Genomic DNA, 16,777 nt, shown 5'->3' on the forward strand with positions numbered 1-16,777 from the left:
ACGTTTTAGTATTATTATTGTTAAACACCAACCCGGCACTGAGCACGAATGATGGGGAGGGGGTACAGATATTCCACGAACGACAACCCCGAGGTCAGGTGCCCTCCGGGTAGGGTCGGGATCGATCAAGCCCACGACCTCCTGTATAGCAGACGAGGTAGTTAACATCTTGCCACTGCCCTACTCACGTAGGAGCAACGATCGTGTACTTCATTCTAGATTTTAAGCTTTCGTGACTGCAAGGATTCATACTCTTTGTTTTTTTCGGTAAAGTCACGTAGGTAAAATAAAATAAATGAAAACAACTAAATTAAATCACGACGTTTCGGAGGCAACACAAGCTTCCGTCTTCAGGTGGAACAGTCACAGCAAAATAGCTGTATCAAGTGAAGAGCTATATTCTTAGTTCTTTCGGTAAAGTCACGTTGAAGGGAAACAATAAAATAATAATATATATTTTATTATTTTATTTTATTGTTTCCCTTCAACGTGACTTTACTGAAAGAACTAAGATTATAAAATATATATTTTATTATTTTATTGTTTCCCTTCAACGTGAATTTACCGAAAGAACTAAGAATATGAATTACTGCAGTCACGAAAGCTTTAAATCCAAATTTAAGTGTAGAGCTCTGAGACACCCGAGATTATATAGACAGGTTAAGGGGAGGAGCCAGGAAGTGACGTGGGTGGGGGGGAGGGCCTAAGTTAAGCCGCCTGTTGTTATGCTGCAGGGGGTTCGGGGGTAGCGGTGGTGCACTGCACGAAAGCGGGTACAACACACTGGAAGAAATGGAAATGGCTGTACAATTAAATTATAAGGCAGCTAAAGTTTGACTTGGTTGATGACATCTTTCCAATGGTACTTGGTATTTTTCAGAGGGTGGGGGGGGGGGGCATTTATTTATTAACTCAAGTGTGTGCAGTGTTGATGTATTTATGGGATTATGTTTTATCCACATCGCATGACCCGGCTCAAGGAAAAAAAAAAGTTCAATGGAGCATCTTCTTTGGTTCTTTCGGTAAAGTCACGTAGAATGAGAATAAAATTTACGTAGAATGAGAATAAAATTTATTATTTTATTCTCATTCTACGTGACTTTACCGAAAGAACCAAAGAAGATGAATCCTTGCAGTCACGAAAGCTTTAAATCGAAATTCAATGGAGCACTCATTTAATGGGCGATTAAGTATTTTAAAATGTTTAATTTCAAATGGGAGCTACGAGAAAGTATGCTTATGTAATTGGTTCATTCTAGAAATACTCTTATAATGATGGATTCTTCTTTGTGTCGACTAAGTTTAAAAGCGAAGATGAAGAAATACAGAATTAATTATTCCAAACTCCTGGAATATCATAATATCAGTACTCTGATACAATTATTAAATAATAAGTAAGAGATTTAAGTTCTTTATCAATTAATTGATTAAAGCCTCACCATGCCATTCAAAAGGGTTGCTTGACTATACTTCACCACACCAGTCAGTCGGGGTTGGTGAAGTGGAGGACAGAACTGGCCCAGATATCACTCGCCACTGATGCGAGTTGCCACCAGGAAGCAACCACAGGTCACCGTGTTCACAGTGCACTTGGGTAACCAATCTGTCACTGCTTCACCCGACGCACTAATATTAATAGTGGCATTATCATAATAACTTATCGATCATCCCTTTTAAGCCACGTATCGTTATGCCAGGTGGTGCAACGGTGCGGGCATGTGGCTCGCAACCAGAAGGCCATGAATTCCATGACCGGTTGGGGTTTGACTGAGGAAAACGTTTCTCTGTTGCCGCTAAAGTAAATACCGCTTTGTGGGGAATCAACAACGGTTGTCCTGTAGATTAAATCCCAACTCAAGTAGGAATGTGGATTTTCCACCGCTCGTTCAGTGCCGTGAACATAAGATGAGTATCACCCCATGCTCATTTGAGTAGCAAACCACTTTTACTTGACCCCTGTTTACAAAGCAATGCACACAGCACCAACAGACAAAGCTGCCTGGCACCCAGGTCTCATATTTTACATATACACTATTGTGGTTGACTCAGTGACTGATGCAGAGTTTAACAATGTTCTAGAAGAGCTAGAAAGATTACATATTGCACAACTGTACAGCAGTTGAGTACATGCTTATAACTCTTTCTATCAAAAGCCAAAAAACAATACAGCCCCGAGGTTGATTGGTCCATTCAGAGCAGGGTCAGCCTAAATTTCTACACTCCATGAGATATTGTGCTTAACTCTTACAAACATATGATGCTCACAATCAGTGAGCCAAATCATTAACATCCCGTGGAGTGTGACGCTAAAACCACAGAGTATAAGAGCGCCACTACACATTATTCGTACACTATACTTTATACTCAACATACATTTTTAAAATCATGTACCCGAGAACCCTCACGAAACGTCGTGAGAATATTATTGTGTTATTTTATTTTATCAATTTATTATTTTATTCTCATTCTACGTGACTTTACCGAAAGAACCAAAGAAGATAAATATCTATGTCTAACGGGGACATTCCTGCTGAAATAAATTCAATTACGATTATATATTTCACTTCCCAAACTGCCAGTTCATACTGAAGTAATGATAACTGGCAAGTTAATATGCCGCGTTCCGGAGCCTCGTTATTTATAATTGACACGACGGACGACAGCATCCGTGCACCATTCTCTTTGGCCAATTTAACTGATGAAAGCCGAATTCATTTCAACCTCGCGGCATTGGCCACACGACACATGCGTGTCAGATGTATCGATCACTCTGCCTGTCAAAAGCGCATTACAAAGACAAAGATCCCCCTAATAGCGTTAGCAAACTTTTGGAGCAAGCGCTGTTAGCGAGCGCTTAAGAAATCTGTCACGGCACGCGAGGGGATGCGGGCCCAACATCACACCCGGCCGTCATTGTCTTCCCAGTGGTGATGTTTACACGCCGCACCAGGTGCTCATTTGAGGATGAGTTGAGAAAGGAAAGGTCCAGGACCGGTTCACGTAATCATCGCCGGTGTTGACCACGAGTGGGAATCGAACTTGGGTTGCCAGCTTCATAGCGCAGTGCGTTAACTGCTACACTACTGCTACCCACACACACACATTATACACACACACACGCGCGCGCGTGCGCTCGCAATGTGATGTATGGATTTCAACGACCGGCAGCTGCGCACGGGAATTGTAAATGCAAGGTATTGGCTGTGCAGTCTCTCTCAGTGCTGAATGCAATAATTAGCAGTATTCTTTCGTACTCAATTGCATTGCTCAAGCCTTTATTAATACTGCGTTGTCCACCTTGACCCTGGAGGAAGTGGTGGTGCGGTGGTTATAAAACTGCACGATGGCCCCCATCAGTCTGGGTTTGATTCCTAGCCACAGCTAAAGTCAGTGGCGGGTGATATCACAGAACCGATGCTGCACCCTCTCTGTCACCAAACCCCAGTGACCATCACGGTCAAGTATGGACAAACCACCCCCATTACTGACATGGCATTGGGAGGGCCTTCGTTCGGCAGTGGATTGAATGAATGGCTGAACACGATTGCTTTTTTTTTTGTACCCACATCACTACCAGTAAAAGTTCTTTAAGTTTCATTTTAATTTGAGCACCAATGCTGCTTTAAATAAAGGCTGATGTGGTATGTACAATATAAGGCTGATTTTATTTATCTCAATGCACTGGAAGGAATGCCACCCTGTTTGTTTTACCGTCATGTAAAACCTTCATAATTTTCATAATAAAGGTTTTGGTGTTAGATCGAGTAAATAGAAATGCGTCGTTAACCTGGCATTCCCTGTGATATATTTGTCTGTCAGAACAGAACACCGAGTGTATTGCTTGGTTTGGTTATTATTCATTATTTTTAAACCCTGGGTGTTGACCGAAGTCCTTTATAACCAGGTGAGAGTCCAAAGGAACAACAAGTCTCTACAAAGACAAACCACAAAAATATTTATATAAAAAAACTATTGCATTACAAAGAAATGTAACGTCAAATGTTATAAATAAACCCTCACATTTTTAAGCAAATGGCGACAATTAAAGAATGACATTTAAAGCCCTTTCTTTATCTACTGCTGGTTGAAGGCATGTCCACGCCGGGAGTTGCGTGACCATACTTCACCACCACAGTGAAAGAGGGGGAGGGGCGGCCAAGCACCACGTGAGCTATCACTCGCTGGCTCATGTGAGCCCTGGGTCGGGATTGGAGCTCAGGCGCCTGAATTCCAAGCAAAGTCCTGTTTGCTAAAACTACTGCAGCACCAAAATTGACAGAGCCTTAAAAACTTTAATAGAAGCAAAACACATGAGATTAACAAGCAATATCTATGACTACAACTCTATTTATTTTACCAGGTAAGGCCAACTGAGCTATGAAGCTCTCTTTCAGAAACGACCTGGCCGCAAAGGAGAGCTCAACGAAGTGACTGCTGTGGACATTTATAGCAGCCCAATACTCTAAAGGCACGTTTCTAAAGGCGCAGGAAACAAACCGGGGGACACAGATTAAACTCCACGCGACCACGGGGAGAACACGCAAACTCCAAATGTACAGCAGGCGTCAGGGTCGGGATTGAACCCAAGACCTCCGGTATACCAGGCGAGGTAGTTAACATCTCTCCACCGTGGCGGCCCATATGAGGAAGAACAACAATCAGAAGCTTTCACAAGTGCACACACACAGTCATGGATATGATGGAGTGCACAACGGTATACTATATACTACCACATAGGGCATACTGGTGCACAAAGTTTTACTGCAGTACATTGCTGTTGTACTCTCGCCATGAATTGTTGTACAATTTACAAGTTCACTGCTCCTGGCAAGACCAGTGCAAGGTAACAGTAATCATAGGCGATAGGCAATTGAGAACATTCTGATCCTATTTTGAACCCAGATGTAACTCAATGTTCTTTACTCACTGCATAAAACGTCTTTAAACTCACACACTGGCCGTATATTTACAAGGTACTTGATAAATGCTTTACACAAAGCTACCGTATCAATACAAATAAATGTGAAAATCAATATTAGCTCATACGAAAATGTGATAAAATTGTACATAATACATAAATACAAAGACAACGATACCCCCTATTGCCTGAACAGACTGTTGGGGAAAATTTCGTTAGCAAGCACCTATGAAGGCCGTCATGGCACACGAGTACATATAATGTATATATTTATACCCATACACAGACATGAACAGAGTATCAACACACACGTGTCCATACAGAGCAAAGTGTTGAAAAGCTATATTCATGAAAGTTTAACTCAAAAAAATATTGTTTTGATTGCATTTTATCAGCTTTAGCATCACACACTTTCAAAAACACCGAACCTCCAGATTAAAAAAAAACTATCGCAGCCCCAGGCTTAAAAGAGGAAATAAATAATAAAAGATTCTTTTTTGTGGGGTTAGATTGCGTAAATATATAAATGTTGTGTCGTTAAACCCTCCACCACCCGACCCAGCCAATATGTAAGGTTTGTCACATGAACAGAACATGGCAATTCGTCACAAGTACAGCACACCTGTGTGTTGGAGAACAAATCCACAACATTTACAATCTGAGTACGACGTTCACCAGTAATTACAACTAGCTTCATCAGGCGACAGCCAGATTTGGGCTTAACGACACATTTATATTTACGCGATCTAACACGAAAACAAACCTATATTATGGATCATATTGGTCATGAAAGCCTACTACGTGTTAAACTGAGAAAAAAATATTTTCCAACTTATAACCGAGGGAGAGATGCTGCCATGGTGTGTTGGTCCGCACACGTGACTTGCAGTACAGAGGTCAATGGTTCGATCTCCCGGTGCGGCAAATGGGGCAAGTTTCTCTTAAATCCCTCGCCTCTGTCCACTCAGCAGTACAAGTTGGTTCACCACAGTTTATTGTAGGATCGTGTGTGGTGGGGTAAAATGTGAGCACTCCCCATATCTGCCCAGAATAGAAGAGGATGCCAGAATGTCTTCTCTATGAGTTCTGTAGAGCTCGTCTAGTGGAGGTCTTTCTGCCAGCAGTGGCATGAGCAAACAATTGCAGGGCTGCACTGTTGCGGTTTGCATTTTGTTATATGGAGGGCCCACATTTGCAATTTTCGGTGTCAGGATTTTTCTACTTATAAGGATAGACTTGATCTCTATGTACCAAATATCGGATTATTAGCTCTTTTAGAACATGTATGTATGTTGAACTTCTTTCGCACGGTATGTAGCTAACTGTGCTAATCGGGGGTGCAGGGGAAGGACAACAAACTGAACACAAAAAGCAGTTCTAAAGAATTAGTTTTCGATCTATATTTAAAGTGCATAGCTCCAGTGGTGCATATGAAAGCGCGCAATGCGTTGGATATTTAGTTGTACAGTATTTGTTGCGATTATAATTTACATCACTCACCGACGCGCAAATGGGTTTGAACGTAACAAAAAAAACAGCGCTTGGCTATTGTGCAGCAAAAGGTCAGATTTGGTTGGGGCTCATTGTTGTTTGGGTCAGTAAGAAACACAGAGAGAGAGAGAGCTGGAGACGGAGAGAGACACACACCTGGCCCAGTAGGTGTGCCCGGCGGAGCGAGTCGCGGTAGAACACCCGCAGCTCGACGCTCACTCCGCGGAACTTGTGGTGCCGGTGTTCGGCCGGGAGGCTGATGGGGTGGTTCCAGCTGACGCCGCCATGTACCACGGCACTCAGTGGCGTCTGTCTCCTCTCCACCTTGTTGTCCGCTATGAGCATGGTGGCTTTCACGAATGCATCTATTGTGCGTAAATGTGTGTGCAAGTGTGTGCATGTGTGCGTGTGCAAAAAAATATAAATGCATTCTCATTACATACTTGCTGTTATTGACACTCGTAAAAAATGTCGATATGTTTTCAAATAGTCTCAGAAATTCAAAATTATTATTTTTAAATGTTATTACTATTAATGTATAACACGTTATCAATTACATACCGTGTAAATACACACTAGTATAAAATGCGCATTGTGCCCCGAAGGCATTTGGAAACTATATCTACTGGGGATTTTTGCATCGCAAGCCTGTGAGAGATGGCTTCAGGTGGCCATCATCCAACAGTAGTTTCAGTTTAATTTATTGGGTATAGCCCTGTGAGCCATGAGGCTCTTGACTCGGGTGCAACCGCAACAAACAAAACATGAACAAAGAGCATCTTGAAGTGACGACGGGCAACAGAAACATCCAGGATAAAACAGTAAAATCTTCCAGAAAAAAGCACCGTCATGGATGCTGAGGATGATCAATTATAAACTCTGTTAATACATATACTCATGCAAAAACACACATTTTTTTCCTATAAAGCATTTGTAAACTGTATCTACTTGAGCTATTTCCTTTCGCAATTGTGTGATACAGGCACGAACCTCTGAGAACAAACCATGCATGCAACATTGCAAATGAAATAAACTAGCTACATTTGAAGGTTATTAAACGATAACTATAATCACCCACTGACGAAGCTCATCCAGGTGTGACGAACCACCAATTATTTTCTTTCAAAAGTAGTTCACCGTGTGCCAGATTTTTTGATTGGGCTACATCGCATTGTTAAAAAGTCAATTGTATATATGTAATGTTGAACTTCTTTCGCACCATATGTAGCCAACCATGTTACTCGAAGGTGTGGGGGAAGGGCAACAAACTAAACACAAAGAGCAGTTCTTAAAAAAAAAACAGTTTTCAATTGATATTTAAAAGTTCCTAGTTACAGTGGCTTCATAATATCGGAAAGAAGAACAGTCCAGACGGCCGCAGAAGCGCATCTGAAAGTGCCCGATGCAGTGACCGTCTTTGTTCAGTGGTTAGCATCCATAGAATTTTCAAATGTATTTTCCTCCAATGCGCACACGAAAAGCTCGGGTTTCTTTTTTTGATCAATTACTGTTCAATGACGAGAAGAGAGCAATCTTCAAAGCTAAGACGGTGACGATGAAGGGCACAGGGCACGCAGCACGCGCCCCTGTGCCGACGAGAGAGACACGATCCTTCGCGACGCACGAGCGTTCGTGCAAAATCGCAATTGACTCAAGCGGTGCGTCGGAGCCGACGCCTCGCGGGCAAACATTCTCATCCAATTTACTGCGGAGGTAAACGCCGCTCCCAGCCTCAGAGCGCAGCGCACTCTCAAGTGGCCCAGCCAACACCGGGACTCTGTGTTACGCTGCGGTAGCATTACACAGTGTATGTCACGCTCCTTTGAGAAGGCGAGGGCACGAACGCTTAATCGTTGTCTCCTTGCATAGGCTGTCCAAGGTACTAAGTTTACTTCACTTCCAAAGCAATTATAATGATATTGAATCAATAACCAGTGTTGTTTAGATTACATGTCAGTTTATAATATGCAGTATAACAAACAAATCCACGGCAGAGGGTTGGTGCAGTGGTGTTCGCTTTGCGCGATGAAACGTTCACCGAAGTTTGATTCCTGGCCACGATATTTGAACAAGTTCTGAGTCCCCGATTTTACGAGCCACACAGACTCAGCGTGGTGAAGTATGGCCAAACAACACCCATCACTAACATTGTTGGAAGGCCTTCATTCAGCAGTGGATAAACAAAGGGCTGAAATTATTGAGAAAAAAATATTGTTATTGACGAGTATTTTGTTAAACTAATGCAGTACCTGAGTTGATATTTGAAATTATGCTCAAGAGGACAGTTTATGACATCACATGTCGTATTTTGTATCCTTTAAGTCAGGTGCAAGCCCGTGTAGACCAAAAGTCTCTTTTTCAAGGGAGATATGGGTCACACATACAATAAACATCTCAACCAACTATCAAAACCTCTACCATTAAAAATGGGATGTCCATATCAGCATTAAACAACATGAAAGAACAACAATAAATTAACAACAGTAATACAATTACGACTAAACAATAATGCAGTATTTTTTATTACATATTATTTATTTTCCAAGAGTACAATAATCGGACAATAGTCTCATTGGGATGTTCCATACGCCTTAATAAACTAAAGGAATCCATTAATTATTATGTTCGTCAAACAGTCAGATTATGTATCAACAGATGACATTAAAAAAGAGCAAAGAATAGACCAGCAGCCTCTGCACAAGCACAATGTTAACGATGGACCAACTTGGGTCACGTGCTCAAAATATCAAACGACAGAATAAAAAACAGGTTTTCTACTCGAAGTTTAAGAGGTTGTCGTCAGCGAAAAATGGCATTTCATAACATCAGACCCGACAGCACTTAATATTGGCATACGAGATGTGAAACACCTTGACCCAGGATAGATTCGATGAGGAAATCTATTGGCTCTGCCTTGCGCACCTGACGGCATAGTTCCATAGTTCCATTTATTTGGTATAGCCCTGTGAGCCATTCGGCTCTTGAATCGGGTGCAACCGCAACAAACAAAAAACAAAAACACGAACAAGAAAACATCTTAAAGTGATTATGTGACTGTGCAAACAGAAATTCCAGGCATGGGTATGGGTAGGCTTAGCCTCGCTGCTCTGGTTGTGTGCAGGCATGCGCGCGTGGGTGTGGATACGTGCACGCACGCCCGTTTCCTTTAAGGTGACTCACTGCCTGGGGTGGTCGAGTAGGACTTGCGGAGGTCGCGTGCCTCCTTAATGTGCAGCGTAAGGGTGTCCTTTTGCAGGTCGAGACAGCTGGACACACACAGCTCCCCTCTGTCCATCTGCAATGCAGGCTCTCACAATGCGACTTCAAAGGAACCGGCAGCACGGAATGCACTCATCAGCATTGTACGAAATAAATGGACCGAGAAAACCAATTGATTTCGTTCATTATATCCCTTTGGCAATCAATTGCTGGATGGATCGACAATTAACCCCATGCTGCGTCAGTCATCGGGGTTGATTGACTATGCTTCACAAAACTGGCCAATCCAGATTAGTAATGTTGGCACCCAGGATTAAATCAGATATCACTGGTTACTGATGTCAGCCACGACCAGGAATCGAACTCAGGTTGCCGGGTTCATAGCACAGTTCGCTAACCATTGTGCCATCACTCAATTCCCCCCTAATGAGAAAATATATTATTAAGCATCTGCTGAATAAGACATTGTGATGGGCTGTAAATATAAACCTTTACCCGATAACAATAAAAGAGCAATAAATATAGCTCGTGATTCATTTGAGGGAACCTCTTGTCCATTAAAAAGCCATTTATATAATCAAGTGACTGTTTATTGAGTAAGGATTGTTAACTGAATAGTTGCTTAAATTATTTAAATAAACACATTACAAATTGGCAAGGTTATAAATATTGGCAATATCATTAACTGAGTATCGTGCATCTGTGTAACGAGACGCTATGATGTGTCATGCCATATATACGATGGATATAAGCTGGGGACATATGATACCTCTACAGAATTAGATCCAGGTCCGTTTCAACACATTACATAAAATCCGTGATCTGGTTCCGTCTGTAAAAGATGTGATTCCGGACATACAGTACCCTGGTGTCTACAAACTAAGTTGCCTCTGTGGTAGTAGTTACATTGGAGAAACCAAACATGTCTCGGACCGCATTCGTGAACACAAAGCAGACCTAAAACACGGTAGGACCAACACCTCGGCCGTGGCAGATCACTGTTATAATTCAGAAGGCTCACATGACATTGACTTCTCCAAGACAGAGGTTATTTGCAAGCCATAGGGCTACCATGAGAGATTCGTTCATGAGGCTATCCACATATACAAACACAGAGACAATTTCAACCGAGAAGATGGATTCTGGCTTAGCAATCATTGGAAGGATTTGATAAACCATTTCGGGTCTTAATTGATTGTTCACGCTTACGGTGGCTTTCAGACAGCATACATTAATTTTTCGTCTCCCCCCTCCTCTTTTCCGAACATAGATGGACTCGTCCTTCTAAACAAACTGTCAAATCGCTATCCGTGGTGCTAACGTTTTTTTTAAATAAATACAAACCGCCACTTCTTTCAAATGTTTCTTGCCGTTGGTTTTCACACCTGATGATGACTGTTTGTGTTACAGCCGAACCGTCGTGAGAATTTGATTGTTTTATATATTTTTTATTATTTTATTGTTTCCTTTCAACTTGACTTTACCGAAAGAACCAATAATATAATAAGAATTAAAGGGCTTCATTGTTATTTTGTGTAATGAAGCTCTGTATTCTGAGCTCATTACACTGAAATTTAAATAATTAATCTGTTCTGAGATATCAATGAGCCATCAAAGGGGACACACTGACCAAGTCAACGGGACAATAACAACGTTTAACGGCCATGATTCCTTATTACACTGCTGCACAATGATACTGATAGTGCAGCGATCCTTCCATGCTTGGTAGTGGATCAGATGCGCCTGTATTATTCAAGGAATATCGCTCATGGTAATTCAGTGGCGGCTGACGTGCATGAAAACCCATGTGTTTTCACTCATCCGGAAGGCCCATAAGCTGGCGGTAAAGGAGCAGCCCTGGAATTTCTTTCTCACAGCACTGCCAGAGGAATTTCCTCCACTACAAACTCTATAAAGCCAATCTCGAGGTCACTTTGAACAACTTTTCCGTGTTGGCCAGACGACTTGGAAGATGTGTGCACGTGTGTTCACTTCTTTCGTACCGTACATAGCCAACCGTGCTAATATGTGGTGCGGGGGAAGAACAACACACTAAACACAAACAACAACCAAACACAAAAAATATGTGGGAGTACCCACACTTTACCCCATCACATGCGACCTACCGATTAACTATTTGTCGTGTTTCCATTTTCATTGCTGTGTGGAAAGAGGTGGGGGTGCAGAAAATGTAAGAGATTTGCACCATTGTTTTAACTTCCCCATTAAAGCCGATTGACTGTGATGGCTTTTGTCTGTACTGTACATCACTGTGTCGATGTGTTAGGTGCAGGATGCTCGGGTCTGTACGCTAACGTGCTATCTCAGTGTCTTCTGAATTCATAATGGTCACTGCCACTCGGCATGTTGGCAGACACTAACGGGTGGGACGCAGAGAGACATCGGGCAGACGTGTGCGGATCTTTCATCTCCATGCCCCCTGGGCTGTAGATGCATGTGGGCATGAGCACACTGACGTTGAGGTGGGTGAGCTGATAGAAAGCACGTATTATTACTAATAATTAATCTTACAGTTGCTATGAGCATGCGGCAATGACTTACGCTCGTAGTTATAACACACACCTGATTCCAATGTTTGGCCCAAATGCAAGTGGAACAGCCAATGGGAGTTTCAGGGCGAAGATTCATGCCACTATAACAATGACTGCTGACTCGACATTGATGAAGGCGTTTCTGACAGTTGAATAGGCCGGATTCCTCAACGATTCTCCAGAAAAAATTATGTTGGTTCAAGTGTCAATTCCCATTAAATATCCACCTGTTCCGAGCAGACAGAGCAAACCTAATTACTCTTCCCATTATCCGCACCCTCAACTCTATCCGTGGAAAATCCGATTACCCGTGGATCAAATCTTCCTATCAATACATTACAAATCGCTTCATCATGTAATTACGGGTGAAACGTCATACTCAGATTGTGCTATACTCGTCCCGAATTTAAATGTTCTGTTTACGTGACAAACCGTACTAATTGGCTGGGTCGGGTGGTGGTGGGTTTAAGGACACATTTATATTTACGCGATCTAACCCAAAAAAAACCTGTATTATGGATGAATTATTCATGAGCTTATTTACAGTGGCGTGATGAAAGAAGAGCTCCAGCCAGTGATCCGTTGCCTCCTCTCCCAGGCTGTGGAGGCTGATCGTCGTCTTCCCCAGGATCTCTTTGCGGGGCTTCCTGGTGGCCACCTGTAACTCCAGCTTGGCCGTCTGCATCGCTTTGGACTCAATGTTGAACACAAACATCTCGTCGTACCTCGGGTTCTGCGGGAGAAACGAGGCGATAAGTCCCACCATCGCGTTCGCGCTGAGGGAGTTTTGTGTTCGAGTCAGTTTGGTGTATTTTTGTTGTTGTTAAAACCAGGTGAGAAGTCGAGCATAGTCCAGGATAGTCTCATTTTACCAGGGTGACCAGGGTCACCAAAAAAGAGAATAACGCAAAATAGTGAGGGAAATTAAACCAAATCAGAGCAGGTTGCAACTGTGCATGCCATGTTTGATGGCTATGTTAGTAAGGGCTAATAACATTGCATGTAAATGTCCGTTAAAATAATGGCCGCAAGACCTCTCTGCTAAATTATTAATCCATAGTTAAACAGTTGCTGCCAGTTATGAAATTAAAGTTGAAAGTAATATAATTTACGGTCCTTTGTCAATCCACTGCTGTACGTAGGCCTACCCATGCCATGTTGGCCATGGGAGTTGTTTGATCATACTTCACCAAACTGGTCAGTGCAAGTTGGTGAAGGATGGAAAGCCTCGACCGGTTTCGGATATCACTCGCCCCTGATGAAGGCCGTGGCCGACAATGGAACTCAGGTTGGCAGGTTCATAATGCCGTCTGCGAAACACTTAAAACATAAAGTATGTTTGTACAACAGTGTAATACACAACGGTTATGTTTATGCCACTGTTGTTTACCATTCGACCTTGTGACTGCCTTGAGTGAGGCGCCATAATTGATCTCCCTCATCCCTCGCCATTGAACGAGGATTAAGTAATAGAGTATAAAGATAAATCAATGCACTCCTGAGTGAGAGAGGGGGGGGGGGAGAAAATAAATACCCCCAAAAAACATCCTCTGCTGATACTCTCATAGGAGACAGGTCTCGGGTATTTACAGAGCCCTTAGTTGACCCCCACTGATGGAATGTCCACCCTACAACTGGGCCGACGAGTTCGATTGCCAGGGGATTTCGTGGAAACCGCGGCCTTCGTGCCCCGCCGCCCGCGGGCTCGCTCACGCTGATGTTGGGCTTCATGTTGGTCTTGAAGGTCCACCGCCTGTCAGCGAGCACCGTGCCCTTCACGTAGAGGCTCGGCGGAGCCTTGCTCGGCTTGAGCACGAGGTTTTGAACCTGAGGAGAGAATGTGACCGGGAAAACCACACGGGGTGTAAGAGAGCAATGCGTCTCTGTCACACTGCGCTTATTATTTCTACTCCTACTACGTACTGGAGTTAGCGAATTAATTGACTCGTGAATCTGCTTATAACTTAGAGACCTACATATGACATATGCCTAGTCGAGGTAATTGGATCTCTAACCACAGAGGTAAAAAAAAGTTCGCTGCATGTTTGCATCCACTGTTGCAGCTGACAAATTATTTTTTTTCTTGCGTACAACAAAAACCCCGTAATTATTCTCAACAATGGCTGCATGCATGCAATCACTGAGTGTATGCAACAACACGGGTATTCTTTACACAAATAAGCACACAGGCCAGAGCTGCAACTGTTATTCCAAATGCAATTATGTTGATTTATTTAGAACATCAATATGACTTCAGGCACAACCCTATGTTGTACCGCTTAATGGCCTTGAACAAATTCTCGGCTCCAATCTGTACAACCTCATTAAGGTCCAACCGTCCATGTCTACCTATGAAGTAACCTATGAATGTGTTTAATAGCCAAGGCCAAGCCTCGTTTTACAGAGGCAGCGGTACATTGTTGCTTAAGGCAGACAGCTGGTGCAAGAGCAATGGGAGGGTGGGTGAGCAGGGCAGTGTTCTACAGTCCTTGCACTGCAGACAATCAGTCTCTGTAAGATAAACAATGGTATCGCAACAGACCCATGTGTTGGCGAAGTCTAAAATGTTGGTTTCCCTGCACACAATGCGTATGTGGTCTACACGCTGATATCACTATCTGTCTAATATAAATGTCGGCATCACTGCAGACCATGTGTCTATGTCAATGTTGTATAAACACTACAGACCACGTGTCTATATCAAAGTTGTATAAACACTACAGACCACGTGTCTATATCAATGTTGTATAAATACTACAGACCACGTGTCTATATCAATGTTGTATAAACACTACAGACCACGTGTCTATATCAATGTTGTATAAACACTACAGACCACGTGTCTATATCAATGTTGTTTAAACACTACAGACCACGTGTCTATATCAATGTTGTATAAATACTACAGACCACGTGTCTATATCAATGTTGTATAAACACTACAGACCACGTGTCTATATCAATGTTGTATAAACACTACAGACCACGTGTCTAAATCAATGTTGTTTAAACACTACAGACCACGTGTCTATATCAATGTTGTATAAACACTACAGACCACGTGTGTATCTATTTGAATGCTGGCTTCGCTGCAGACCATGTGTCTATGGAGACTACACACTTTCATTAATTGATGCAGACCATGTGTCTGTATTGCCTACGCACTGGCATCACACTGCAAGGTGCATTGCTTGTGATTAAGACAAATGCAGTGTAAATTAATATAGCATCTAGATGGGACCACATCGTGAGGCGTTGCATAAAATAGTGGGACATTTTTCATCACGGAGTCCAAGGAGGCATCACATATTAATGAATGTCACATGAATCGGAATTACTTCCTGTACAGCCGTTACAAAGTTACTAGTTGTTTTAATGTTGGTGATTGTTGCTGTGGTTAACTGTGGTTGTAGTCTTATTATGGCGGTTGCAATGGCAGCTGGTTGCTTGCGGCTATTGGGGCTATGGGTGTTTCGGTGGGCTATGGGCGCCTTGCGTTATTGCAAAGTCATTATCTTATCAGGTTCATAGTTCCATTTATTTGATATAGCCCTGTGAGCCATTCGGCTCTTGAATCGGGTGCAACCGCAACAAACAAAAACATGAATAAGAAAACATCTTAAAGCGCTACCTTAGCCAACCTGCACTGAAAAACGTGGCAAAATGTGTACCAAAACCTCCACGTGTCTGTTGACAGATGCGAGTTGCATAGATGAGAGCCGATGATTGATGCATTTGGTTTTGGAGTATGGGGCGAGAGACGATAACGTCTGTTAGGGTTCGCGGCCGGCAAGGAAAGTGAAGAAAACAAACACCTTGTTCAAACACGAGTCGTGGATGAGCCCAAAGGGAGAAATACTCAAATTAGATTTTTACTTGATTCTCAGAGACAAACTACAGATTGCCAGACATATCTCCGTCCTCCATGACATATAAAACAGGAAGTGGTCACAGGTTAGTTACACAAGTTGCATGCCCGTTGTGACGTCAGAACACTACAGCAAATATCTCTACTCTTTTTAAGTAAAATTTCGATTTAATTGTATTTTACGATGACCTTCAGACCGCAGCTCTTTCGCTGGCATTGACTCTTAATACCTCTCACACCACGGTTAATGGTATGGTTTACAACATGGAGAATAACAGCGCCTCGCAGCTGTCTCTCTCCCCCTCCTCCGTTCCGACCATGGATGAACTCGTCCGTCTGAACGGGGCTCGTAGCTATCCGTGGTGCTGAAGTTGAGGGTAAGAATCCACCCATTTTTTCACCATATAGCATTGCGATATATAACGACTTATTGTTGGTAGCTTAGCTGACTGGAGAATATATATAGTTTATTTATAACATTGAGGTAGTTTATGTTAGTTTTTTATTGGTTTACTATATGGTATTCATTATATAGTGTAGTGTATACCCAGTTACTGTTAATAGCTCAGCTTATTGAAGAATATATTGAGTACATTTATTATATTGATGCAATTTAGACTTGGGTTTTTTCACATCGGTTTACTATATGATAGTCGAGTTGTTGCAGACCCTTTGGCGTCCATGTACTAGGTGCCTCTGTAGATGTGTAGGCTTTGACTTTAACATAGC

At 42.5% G+C, this 16,777-nt stretch overlaps 1 protein-coding gene across 1 annotated transcript in view; it reads right to left on the reverse strand.

Moving 5' to 3' along the window:
* Positions 1 to 16,777, reverse strand: part of LOC116943175 (synaptotagmin-6-like) — a 45,244-nt gene that overhangs the window by 10,729 nt on the left and 17,738 nt on the right. Inside the window, exons 7-10 of the mRNA XM_032955797.2 lie at positions 13,894 to 14,007; positions 12,725 to 12,913; positions 9,590 to 9,704; positions 6,566 to 6,774 (exon numbers count right to left, since the gene is read on the reverse strand). Coding sequence (XP_032811688.2) covers positions 6,566 to 6,774; positions 9,590 to 9,704; positions 12,725 to 12,913; positions 13,894 to 14,007 — 627 coding nt within the window. The remainder of the gene's footprint in view (positions 1 to 6,565; positions 6,775 to 9,589; positions 9,705 to 12,724; positions 12,914 to 13,893; positions 14,008 to 16,777) is intronic.

The sequence above is a fragment of the Petromyzon marinus genome, chromosome 17 (genome assembly GCF_048934315.1).
Source record: "Petromyzon marinus isolate PM22_M1 ecotype Great Lakes invasive population chromosome 17, UKy_Petmar_22M1.pri1.0, whole genome shotgun sequence".
Taxonomy (NCBI): domain Eukaryota; kingdom Metazoa; phylum Chordata; class Hyperoartia; order Petromyzontiformes; family Petromyzontidae; genus Petromyzon; species Petromyzon marinus.